At 45.0% G+C, this 12,433-nt stretch overlaps 1 protein-coding gene across 1 annotated transcript; it reads left to right on the top strand.

The window, feature by feature from the left end:
* The first annotated feature begins 5,836 nt into the window (after nucleotides 1-5,836).
* LOC123426370 lies at nucleotides 5,837-10,653 on the top strand. Its single transcript, XM_045110181.1, has 5 exons — nucleotides 5,837-6,108; nucleotides 7,227-7,633; nucleotides 7,740-9,183; nucleotides 9,295-9,441; nucleotides 9,816-10,653. Exons 2-5 carry the CDS (start codon nucleotides 7,583-7,585, stop codon nucleotides 10,370-10,372), a joined length of 2,199 nt encoding a protein of 732 aa, XP_044966116.1. The 5' UTR covers nucleotides 5,837-6,108; nucleotides 7,227-7,582; the 3' UTR covers nucleotides 10,373-10,653.
* The last annotated feature ends 1,780 nt before the right edge of the window (nucleotides 10,654-12,433 follow it).

Genomic DNA, 12,433 nt, shown 5'->3' with positions numbered 1-12,433 from the left:
CAATATGATGAATGATTTTTTGGTGACTGTATTTTATTAGTAGTTGATTACACAATGTATCTACAATAATACGTAATTTGTTTAAGGTATGATGACCATTTTTTACATATTATTGTGTAAAATCATTTTGCATTTCAAGAAACACGTCGACTTTTTTTAATAAAAGTTTAACGCGTTTTGAAAATTTTATTATGATTGCACAACTATTTTTAGTCTCGTGCTTGACACTTAATAATACAAATATGTAATCACAAAAAAAGTATAAATACCATAATTAAAAAAGTATGCATCTCAACGTCGGCAGCTTTGCTCGGCCAAACCAGCCGGCACAGCGCGCGAAATCTACTATGAAAAGCGTTAACGCCCTTATAGCAACATCGTCGGTCAGCTGGCATGGTGGCCAGCAACTGTGCCGTTCGCTTGAGCGGTTTTGGGTTCGATTCCCACAAAAGCCTTAATTTTGTTTATTTTCTTTATTCGTCCAAATCAATGGAAATATTCAAAATAGTCCCTATTTGATGGTGAAAATTTTGAACGAAAAAATATATGTCACACCAGATACTTTTTGCAAAAAAATAAGGGGTTTTCATGTGATTACGTATAAAGTAAGGGCGCTTTCTACAAAAAACTTGCTCCGTCAGCACCCGGCAAGTGAGGCCGCACGGTCAGATACGGGATTATACGACTGTCAGTCCATTTCGCAATAATTAGTCCATGAAGTGGTACTCACATGCCAAACTTTTGATTATTGGTATCTATCCGTCACAACATGCCCAAGTGTGGTAGTGCCTTGCAATTATCTCTAGCTCTGTCGGATAGGCGCGATGAAATAAACTATACCTCACAAGTGGGGCCGCACGGTCAGATACAAGATTATACGACTGTCAGTCCATTTCGCAATAATTAGTCCATGAAGTGGTACTGACATGCAAAACTTTTGACTATTGGTATCTATCCGTCACAACGTGCCCAAGTGTGGTAGTGCCTTGCAATTATCTATAGCTCTGTCGGATTTGCGCGATGAAATAAACCATGCGACAAGTAAGCTCCGAGGCCGACCGAGTGTCGACGGCTGAAATGATCATGTTGACTCTCTCGTGTTGGTAGAATAGTGGGCTATTGAAGATCCAACTGTCCAGTGTTTGATTGTAGCCGGCGGTGTTCTCCGCACAAGGGGTGATGAAGGAGCGCAAACGCATACAATATCTCTGTACCGATCAAAGTGGAACTCGAGGCTCCCAAAGCGAGAGACGTCGATTGAGGATCACGCGACGTTGTAAAGTGGCTGCGGCCATTGATGACGAGCTTGAAGGAGCTGAGGGTGAAGGTTTGGCCTGGTATGTAGTCACCAAGCATGAACAGAGATCCGATCCGGATTTGTTCTCCGACGCAACCTGCGGTTGGCGTGCCAACTGATGGTACGTAGAACTGTCAGTACCCATGGTAGGGTGGCGAACACAATCAAAAAGTGACATAACGGAGTTCACATGATGGGGTACCCAAGTTCGGGCCCTTTAGAGTAGGTAATACCCTATGTCATGTTTCTGATGTGCATTCATGATGTAGTTCCTCGTGCGAGGGATTACAATGAAGATGGTGTTTCTTGCTACCGAGAGTATAAACTACAAGTGTAGATGGAAATGGCTAGGCCTATCCCCGCCTTATATATATATATATGGCATGGGGTAGGGTTTACATGAGGGCTTGCTTGATCTTGCGCCGCCGCCACCTTGGCTTGCTCACCAAGATGCTGCCTCAATCTATCTGATCCTCCGGGTTCCGTTTTTCGTGGGTTCCATCTCAGCTGCATGAGCCCTGGGGCAGGTCCTCTGCCGTGCTCCCCTTTGAGTGACTATTGGTATCTATCCGTCACAACGTGCCCAAGTGTGGTAGTGCCTTGCAATTATCTATAGCTCTATCGGATTTGCGCGATGAAATAAACCATGCGACAAGTAAGCTCCGGGGCCGACCGAGTGTCGATGGCTGAAATGATCATGTTGACTCTCTTGTGTTGGTAGAATAGTGGGCTATTGAAGATCCAACTATCCAGTGTTTGATTGCAGCCGGCGGTGTTCTCTGCACAAGGGGTGATGAAGGAGCGCAAACGCATACAATATCTCTGTACCGATCAAAGTGGAACTCGAGGCTCCCAAAGCGAGAGACGTCGATTGAGGATCACGCGACATTGTAAAGTGGCTACGGCCATTGACGACGAGCTTGAAGGAGCTGAGGGTGAAGGTTTGGCCTGGTATGTAGTCACCAAACATGAACAGAGATCCGATCCGGATTTGTTCTCCGACGCAACCTGCGGTTGGCGTGCCAACTGATGGTACGTAGAACTGTCAGTACCCATGGTAGGGTGGCGAACACAATCAAAAAGTGACATAACGGAGTTCACATGATGGGGTACCCAAGTTCGGGCCCTTCAGAGTAGGTAATATCCTATGTCATGTTTCTGATGTGCATTCATGATGTAGTTCCTCATGCGAGGGATTACAATGAAGATGGTGTTTCTTGCTAACGAGAGTATAAACTACAAGTGTAGATGGAAATGGCTAGGCCTATCCCCGCCTTATATATATATGGCATGGGCTAGGGTTTACATAAGGGCTTGCTTGATCTTGCGTCGCCGCCACCTTGGCTTGCTCACCAAGATGCTGCCTCAATCTATCCGATCCTCCGGGTTCCCTTTTTCGTGGGTTCCATCTCAGCTGCATGAGCCCTGGGGCAGGTCCACTGCCGTGCTCCCCTTTGAGTGACTATTGGTATCTATCCGTCACAACGTGCCCAAGTGTGGTAGTGCCTTGCAATTATCTATAGCTCTGTCGGATTTGCGCGATGAAATAAACCATGCGACAAGTAAGCTTCGGGGCCGACCGAGTGTCGACGGCTGAAATGATCATGTTGACTCTCTCGTGTTGGTAGAATAGTGGGCTATTGAAGATCCAACTGTCCAGTGTTTGATTGTAGCCGGCGGTGTTCTCCGCACAAGGGGTGATGAAGGAGCGCAAACGCATACAATATCTCTGTACCGATCAAAGTGGAACTTGAGGCTCCCAAAGCGAGAGACGTCGATTGAGGATCACGCGACGTTGTAAAGTGGCTGCGGCCATTGACGACGAGCTTGAAGGAGCTGAGGGTGAAGGTTTGGCCTGGTATGTAGTCACCAAGCATGAACAGAGATCCGATCTGGATTTGTTCTCCGACGCAACCTGCGGTTGGCGTGCCAGCTGATGGTACGTAGAACTGTCAGTACCCATGGTAGGGTGGCGAACATAATCAAAAAGTGACATAACGGAGTTCACATGATGGGGTACCCAAGTTCGGGCCTTTCAGAGTAGGTAATATCCTATGTCATGTTTGTGATGTGTATTCATGATGTAGTTCCTCATGCGAGGGATTACAATGAAGATGGTGTTTCTTGCTACCGAGAGTATAAACTACAAGTGTAGATGGAAATGGCTAGGACTATCCCCGCCTTATATATATATGGCATGGGCTAGGGTTTACATGAGGGCTTGCTTGATCTTGCGCCGCCGCCACCTTGGCTTGCTCACCAAGATGCTGCCTCAATCTATCCGATCCTGCGGGTTCCCTTTTTCGTGGGTTTCATCTCAGCTGCATGAGCCCTGGGGCAGGCCCACTACCGTGCTCCCCTTTGAGTGACTATTGGTATCTATCCGTCACAACGTGCCCAAGTGTGGTAGTGCCTTGCAATTATCTATAGCTCTGTCGGATTTGCGCGATGAAATAAACCATGCGACAAGTAAGCTCCGGGGCCGACCGAGTGTCGACGGCTGAAATGATCATGTTGACTCTCTCGTGTTGGTAGAATAGTGGGATATTGAAGATCCAACTGTCCAGTGTTTGATTGTAGCCGGCGTTGTTCTCCGCGCAAGGGGTGATGAAGGAGCGCAAACGCATACAATATCTCTGTACCGATCAAAGTGGAACTTGAGGCTCCCAAAGCGAGAGACGTCGATTGAGGATCACGCGACGTTGTAAAGTGGTTGCGGCCATTGACGACGAGCTTGAAGGAGCTGAGGGTGAAGGTTTGGCCTGGTATGTAGTCACCAAGCATGAACAGAGATCCGATCTGGATTTGTTCTCCGACGCAACCTGCGGTTGGCGTGCCAGCTGATGGTACGTAGAACTGTCAGTACCCATGGTAGGGTGGCGAACACAATCAAAAAGTGACATAACGGAGTTCACATGATGGGGTACCCAAGTTCGTGCCTTTCAGAGTAGGTAATATCCTATGCCATGTTTGTGATGTGTATTCATGATGTAGTTCCTCATGCGAGGGATTACAATGAAGATGGTGTTTCTTGCTACCGAGAGTATAAACTACAAGTGTAGATGGAAATGGCTAGGACCATCCCCGCCTTATATATATATGGCATGGGCTAGGGTTTACATGAGGGCTTGCTTGATCTTGCGCCGCCGCCACCTTGGCTTGCTCACCAAGATGCTGCCTCAATCTATCCGATCCTCCGGGTTCCCTTTTTCGTGGGTTCCATCTCAGCTGCATGAGCCCTGGGGCAGGCCCACTGCCGTGCTCCCCTTTGAGAAGCCATTACGGTGTACTACACCGTCAATAGGGATTGATATGAGTGACACATTAGGAAAGGAAGTGAAAGAAAGGGTAAGAGTGGTTTGAAGACAACGAAATGATAAAAACCACTTATCTCAGTTCAATTCTTCCTTTCGTTTGTCTAATAAATAGACGAAAGGAAATATTGCTGATCAAGACCTAAAATTGCATCCTCAACCCAACAAACCTCCCAAGATTTTCTTTTGATTTGCGATATTCCAAACATTCGAACCAATCCTCGGACATTTGAGACATTTAAAGATGTTTTGGTACGCGATGATGTTGGAGTTGCCCTAACACTTGTAAATAACAAATTTAGTTTTGAGGAGAATACACAATTCAGTTGGTATTACCCATACCTGACCAAACGGGCCCGACACGGCACGACCGCTGCGTCTCCAGACCCAGACACAACCCGATTATTAAATGGATCGACGTGTTGGTCCGATTAACACGCTAGGTCGTATATTTTTAACCCATGAGCTTATTTTTAACATATTGAGTCATATATTATGTATATATATATATATATTAAAAAAATCTAAATATATATATAAAAATAAATGGACCATGTCGTGTCAGCCTGCGTGTCCAGCCTCCAGGCGTAGGCACGACCCAAGGCATGTTGTGTGCATGGCACAAATCTGTTTAAGTCGTGCCGTGGCTGGCCATGGCAGACCTGGCCAAACGGGTCGACCCGGCACGACCCGGCCCGACCCACCATAATCGTGCCAGGCACGACACGGCATGCCTTGGCCCGATTATTAGCCGGGCCGTGCCGTACCGGCCCACCGGCGCAGCCTCCCGGCCCAGGCACGACACGAAGGCTATACGGGCCGGCCCGTAGGCACGCCTGGCCCGCTAGCCTATTTTTTAGGCTATTATTGGACTGATTTTGGCTTGTTAGACTGTTTATTGGGCCTATTTTAATATATTGGGTTGTGTTTTGGGCCGATTTTGGTCTATATTAGGTTTTTTTTATCCTATATTTATATAAAAAATAAACGTGCCGTCCCGCGTGCCCAGCCCTCAGGCCCAGGCACGGCCCGAGGCGTGCCGCGTGCCTGGCACGACCCGTTTAAATCGTGTCGGGCTGGGCCCATGACGTGCCGGCATGGCGGGCCGGCCTGTTTAGCCCGGCCCGTTTGGCCAGGTATAGGCCATGGCGGGCCGTGCGGACCGGCTCGCGGCCGGCCTGTCCGTTTGGCCAGCTATAATATTACCTTATCGTAGTGTAAAGTTATCAAATCCCCTTATAAAAATCCAGAAAAGAAGAGGATGGAATCAAACTTGAACACCTTACCCTCCGCACGTTAGCAATTGCGATTGCGGCGCACCACACGACCACAACAACCCCTCTTCCTCCTCCCTCATCTCTCTCTTCGCGCTAACCAATCCGAGTACAACTCGCCGTACGCGCACGCCCACATAGGCAGATCCAATCCAACTGTACAAAAAGCACCGCCGTCCGCCGCTCACGTGGAAGAGGGAGCGAGAGCAGCCGAGAGGAGAAGGTAACACTGGCTTCTTCTTCTTCATCTTCTTCTTCTTCTTCTTCGTTATCGTCTCCTTCCTTTAGTTAGATTCTAGTGGATTCATGTTGTTAGATTTGGTTTTACTGTTTCATGATCTCTGCTCGACCATACATGCTAGATAGATTCGGGCTGTTTCTCGGTTCGTCAGGCCGGGCCCCGTTCTTGATTTCAGCTGCCGATTCCCGTTCTTTGATTTGGTTTCCTCCAAGCAAGAACACTGGGATGGTCCATATCGAATTGGATTCGACACGAATCTATGGCCTGGCTACTCGAATCTAATCGCGTTGTAGTGGAAGCTAGCTGTACGGTGGCTTAATGGGTAGAATCGCGACTTTGTTTTGATTCTTTCTCTTTGATTTAATCCCAGATATTTTAAAATAGCTGCACTGAGCATAATACTACTACTCCTTCCCACCATCGTTACCAGATTTTTCATATTGAAAAGGCTCATTAATAATTATTATAGCAGTGCAAAAGTTGTATCTTTCGGCTGTAAAATACAGTGAAAGGACATTGACGTGTCAGCTTCTGTCTCGTGCAAGTCGTGACATGCGAACGGGAAAACAGGAAAAAGTGCCCTTCGCTTGCTTCCCCCGCTCACGGGAGGAGAGAAAGTGTGGTGTGGAGGGACTTCTGGGGTTGAGGTGCAGGATCTCTCAAATCACAATAATTGTGATCGGAATCAGTGACATCAAGAACCCTTTCTGTTTGGATCTTGTCCTTTTTGTTGCAACTTGCAAGGTACTGTAGTATATATTGGCGATAATTGTGGACTCTACCAACTCAGGTTTGCTTGGACTTGTTATAGTCTCAGTCGAATAGCAGTGGCATGCATATGCTTTGTTCTTGCATGGAACTGAACATTTTGTACTCGGTGATGATTAAGTTTATCATTAGTTCAAGAAATGGTTCTCCTTAGTGCTACCTCTGTTCACTAATGCTGAACGTTTTCGCTTGCAAGACACTCTTATATTGTGGGACGGAGGGAGTGTATGTTTAAGATGCTAAAACCATACGTAGTGGAACATTTCAAGTCAACATTTCACATGTTAGGTATGATGCGTGCCAGATTGCTCACACTCTTCTTGTTTCTGCAGGATTTCCACGACTACATGCAACCTCCTGGAATAGTCTAGTTCCTAAATCCTTCTTCCATTCTGGCAGATATCAAGAGATCATTCAGGTCTCGCACCTCTGAGTGGGTGTGGATTTGCAACAATTCTGCATTCAACGTATCACTGCCTTTGGGAGTAATCCCATCATACATCTGGAGATTACGGCGTGCACTGGAGGGGCTTTTTGTTGATTATGGTTAATTGAGGACAGTAGCTGAGATGTAACAATTTTTTTTGAGCTGAGCTCTCTTCCAAGACAGGCCTGTGATTTAGCAATGTGATTGAATCGACTCTGTTTTTGGATCTGGTGTTAGCTCAGTTGGCACTAGAGTTGACTTATGGTTAGGTTTTTCTGCTTTTCATCCTCTACTACACAACAGAAAACAAAGGTATGGAAAATACCTGATGCATTTTGAATGGTTTCCAATTGTATTCTTTGTTTGAGCTGTCAACTAATAGTTACCCAAATATCTTTGTTCCCCTTTTGTACTTTAGGGGTGCTTTCTGCTAGAAGATAAGACCATGCTCACTCTTTCAAAGAAAGATTCTCAGGAACAAACAGTGAAGTTCACTGCTGGATCAGCGAGCCCAAGCCAGATGGCCGGTGAAAATAACCATTCAGTTGCTAATGGGCAGTATGATATTAACTCATCATCTCACCAAGAATGCTGGAGATCTGATGAATGGAGTAGACATGCATGCTCTGATGATGACACGGAGGAGAAAGTTGGGCACCTACAGAAGAGCCAGTCTCTTGGAAACATGCTTCAAGAGGATTGTGATCATCATGGCAGTGAAGGTACTGAATGTGATATTACGGACCATGATTACAGAAGCCATCGCTCTGGTTTCAAGAGCAATACAGATGTTGAAGAATCCACTAGGGTAGGCAGCAAGAACAATGAGAATGTTTTTGATGCCTCATCTGACCTGATCAGTCATGGTGTTTATGAACCTTCAGTTGATCATGCTGCTGATTCTGACAGGCATCACTCTTATGACCATAGCAAATTTCCAAGGTCACAATCTGCCATATTTCAGAATAATTCTGATAGTGATCGAGAAGGTTCTGTTGATTCTGAGAGACTAGGCCCCCGTTGTAGATCTTTTCAGGATTTATGTTCAATTGATGGTGATAAGGTTGATTACTTGAGTGGCGATGAAACAAATCGCTCGAAATCAAATTTGCATGTGCTTTGTGCTGGACCTTCTTCGCCAGGTATCTCTGAAGCATTAGGCTTGGAGGATGGTTCAGGAGGTCGCTCTGGTGCTGCTGAAGATGGCCAACGGTCCTCTGCAAGTGTGGATGGGAATTTTGTGAGGGATGGGATGCTAAGTCATGACTACTGGGATGGCAAACATATTGCTGCTGATAACAAAGCTTATCCAGTTGCCACTTGCTGTGCCGATTCAGGGCGTTATTGTCTCATCAATGGTGCTTTAGATCAAGAGAGGGAAGAGAAATTGTGGAACAGAAATAGCGATATCTATCATGAGTCAATTGGCATTGGCATGCCTAATTTGAGGAACCTGTCTGACTCTAAGGATATTAGTGAAGAAGCTGAACACAATGAAACTGGAATGAATGGTGATCAGCTTTCTGACGAGGACCCAAATGAACTTAGTCCAAGAACTTACAGCATTAAAAGGATCGAGGATTGGATCAGCCAAATTGATATTGACAGTGACATCATTGTGGAGGAGCAGGGAGAAAGTTCAAGTTCTGCATCAACAAAATATAGCGAGTCGGTGATCAGTGTTTCTGCTGTGCGCCCTGATGCTAAAAGTCCTCTTGGCATGGAGATAGCTTACACTTATATTTCAAAGTTGACTCCTGTTTCTTCATCTGCACAATTGGCAAACCTTGGTTTGGTTGCAATCCCAAGACTGAGTGCGTTCTCAGGCCTACGGCTGTTGAACTTATCAGGGAACTCAATAGGTGAGTTTTCTTCCTACAATTCAGCAGATAGTTATAGCTATTTATTAGAATATTCCTTTGTTTCAGAAGATAATGCCATCAATTTCTGTAACATCTTGTCTTTCTGCACAGTGCGCATAACTGCAGGAGCTCTTCCTAAAGGTCTTCACATGTTAAGCCTGTCGAAGAATAATATCTCAATTATTGAAGGCCTTAGAGAACTAACACGCTTACGCTTGCTGGACATAAGCTATAATAGGATCTCTAGAATTGGCCACGGTATGGATTTCAACAGCCTTTACTTTCTCCTTATGATATATGGTTAGTTTATGGAGAACTGAGTGCTAACTTAGTGCTTGGAGCACTGTCTGGTGCTCTTCTGCCACCAATACTAGTTACAATATTAATATGTGGGCTGTCCTGATAATAAATTTAATCATGTTCTCCATCAGTATATGCTCTGAATAGAGAAATCAGTATGCTCCGTGGTCCTTGTTATATTGAATGTTTTGAAGAGGAAAATACAGTCCAGTGCATAAACATGGAATGATTGATTCTTAATAAAATTGCATCATACTCTTGCAGTTAATGACAGTATAAAATGAATAGATTTGCTTGCTTCTCATTGATTTATGTTTTGGGGCACCTTTTAGGTTTGGCTTCATGTTCTGCTTTGAAGGAGTTATATCTGGCTGGGAACAAGATCAGTGAGGTAGATGGCCTTCACCGCCTTCTGAAGCTAAAAGTTCTGGACTTGCGCCACAACAAGATCTCTACATCCAAGGGCCTTGGTCAACTGGCTGCGAACTATAATTCCCTCGAAGCCATCAACCTAGATGGCAACCCAGCACAGAAGAATGTAGGTGACCAGCACCTGAAGAAGTACCTGTTAGGTCTCTTGCCAAACCTTGCTGTGTACAACAAGCAGCCTGTAAGAGCAACTGGCTCAAAAGAGGTCTCGGACCGTCACACACGCAAGATCTCTTCCTCCCATCGCTCTGACCGCAGTTCCAGATCGGACCGCAAATCTTCCAGGTTGGTGCCTGGCACATCTTCACGGCATGCCCGTTCTGCACATACTTCAGGCCCTTTGGTGAAGCAGTCCAGGTCCCGGAACATGCCAACGGCAGCGCTGGGCTCTAGACCAGGGGAATATGCGGGTGCTGGACTTCCTGCGAAGCAAATTCAGATGGAGGAAAAATCGCTGTGAATCATCTGAGCAGAGCTGCTAGCCAGCCAAGGCTCTTGAACAAGGATGTTACAAGTTTTCCTGTTAAGTTTGTAAAATAATTAAGCTCAAACAGTATGGTGAAGAGCACGCTTCTTATACTGCTAAAGAAACAATATGTTCTTTTTTTTTGGTCTAGTATACTGCATGGCAGTGTTTTTGAATAAAAAAACACAGGAATGTTGTAAGCTACATTTTTGTAGCATAAAACACAAATACCTCTGTGAATTGAATTGGTACCGTCAGTCGGATGTTTTTGTCTAGCATGTTTTGGGTTGGCAATTGGTACCGTCAGTCGGATGTTTTTGTCTAGCATGTTTTGGGTTGGCTGTTACTGCAAGCTGAAACCTGAAAGTAGTTTTAAGTTCCCTTTTCCTACCCAGAATCAGGTTGGGAAATCATTGGCAAAATACTTCAGATCCAACTATTTATTTTTCGCTTTGGGTTGACTGCCTCCTCTGCCTGCCGCATGTCCCTGTGGGGCCACCCACATTGCTTCCATCTCCTTCCAAACCTTATCCTATTGTTCTCGTCTCCTCTCTAAAGGAAATACATTTTGGTTCCTAGTTATATATGCATTATATATGAAAGTTTTTTTAATAATTAATTTAAAAGTCAAAATAGTTTTAAAGTATTTTTAGATTAAACTTGACTTTGTTTTGCATTAGTATATAAATTTTCAAGAAAAAAGTCAACATTGTTTTCTAGGCAAAAAAGATAAAATTTATTTGCTACTATAGATCACTATTCACACCATTTTGATTGAAAATTTGTCTTTTTGAAAAGAAGTCAAGGTGTAATTTTCTTTTTGTGAAATTGTTTTTACAAGTATAATGAAGCGCCAAGTTTATTTCAAAAATATTTTTAGATTTTTTTAACTTTTTATTGAATTGCTATTGTTATTTTACATATAGGATGTATGTACACCCAGGTTTCAAAAGTTCCCCTCCCTCCTCCAAGCCTTATTTTGTTCATGTTTTTCAGCGGATGAACTATTCTCTGGTGTGGAGAAGGATTTCACATCAGATGAGTTAAGGCTCGTTTTGATATTAGGGATCTTAAGGCTATGGAGCCTGTGCTGGGTGACGAATTTTATTTAACCAAGAACCATAGAATAATTGTGTTCTGCGCAATTATGTACTACTGTATATATATTAAAAGTGCCAAGAGTTTATGAAATAAAATTTTCCTCCGCTTTATATTATAAAATCTCGATCAAAGCATACATGACACCACCACAAGGTTCAACGTACACACGCACACACACGCCAGCTGGCACACGGCCATGGCCAAAGTACAAACGGAAATAGGAAGTCTTCTCGGGGGAGCAACACAATAATCCTCAAGAAAGAGACTAATGACAGCTAAGCTAATATGGCTATGGAGGCGGAGGAGGCAGCGGTGTTGGAGCAGATGACATGCGGGCGGCGATGACTCTCAATGTTGCGACAGCTGCGTCAATAGAGTCTCGGTCATTGCGCCGACTAAGCGGTCGCCATAGCTGGAGAAAGCCACACAATTTAAAAATTGCATCAGTCGCACGTAGAGGAATTACATGCTCAATCACAAGCTTATTACGAATATTCCATAGAGTCCACAGGAGGCACCGATGGTAACCCAGAGGGTCGGTCTCACAGCGGCGCTGTGTGAACCAAGCACCTCGGCAAACATCTCGGGAAAGTTGTCGTGGCACCAACTGCCCCAACCGCCTCTCGTAAAGAGCTCCACATGAACCTAGCGGTCGGGCAAGTTTACATCGTTACAAGGCTTAGAAGAGCCTCACACCACTCACGCTAGACAGCAATAAAAGCAACTACTCACCACTAGCCCACCTATATAATCCACTAAAAAGGAACTCTAGGTCATTCTTGAGCAGTCCCTCCGACTTCCACGCGCGACCTTCTCGATCAATGTTGCGCAGTGCTGTTTGAAGTGATGATGTTTTGCCGTAAAAAACAATTGCATTGTGATGCTTCCACAGTTTCCATAAACATAAAGTGATGATCGCCTTGAGGTCTTTCGGTGTGCAATGGGTTCCCACCC

The sequence above is a fragment of the Hordeum vulgare genome, chromosome 2H (assembly GCF_904849725.1).
Source record: "Hordeum vulgare subsp. vulgare chromosome 2H, MorexV3_pseudomolecules_assembly, whole genome shotgun sequence".
Lineage (NCBI taxonomy): Eukaryota > Viridiplantae > Streptophyta > Magnoliopsida > Poales > Poaceae > Hordeum > Hordeum vulgare.
The sequence above is the reverse complement of the archived record's forward strand: the minus strand, read 5'-3'. Positions and strand labels throughout refer to the sequence as shown.

Excerpts from the sequence above, each read along its gene's own strand:
- LOC123426370 (XM_045110181.1), top strand. The coding sequence starts at position 7,583 with ATGGTTAGGTTTTTCTGCTTTTCATCCTCTACTACACAACAGAAAACA. Across the intron at positions 7,634-7,739 it reads CTACACAACAGAAAACAAAG|GGGTGCTTTCTGCTAGAAGA; the intron begins GTATGGAAAATA and ends TTTGTACTTTAG. Across the intron at positions 9,184-9,294 it reads CTTATCAGGGAACTCAATAG|TGCGCATAACTGCAGGAGCT; the intron begins GTGAGTTTTCTT and ends CTTTCTGCACAG.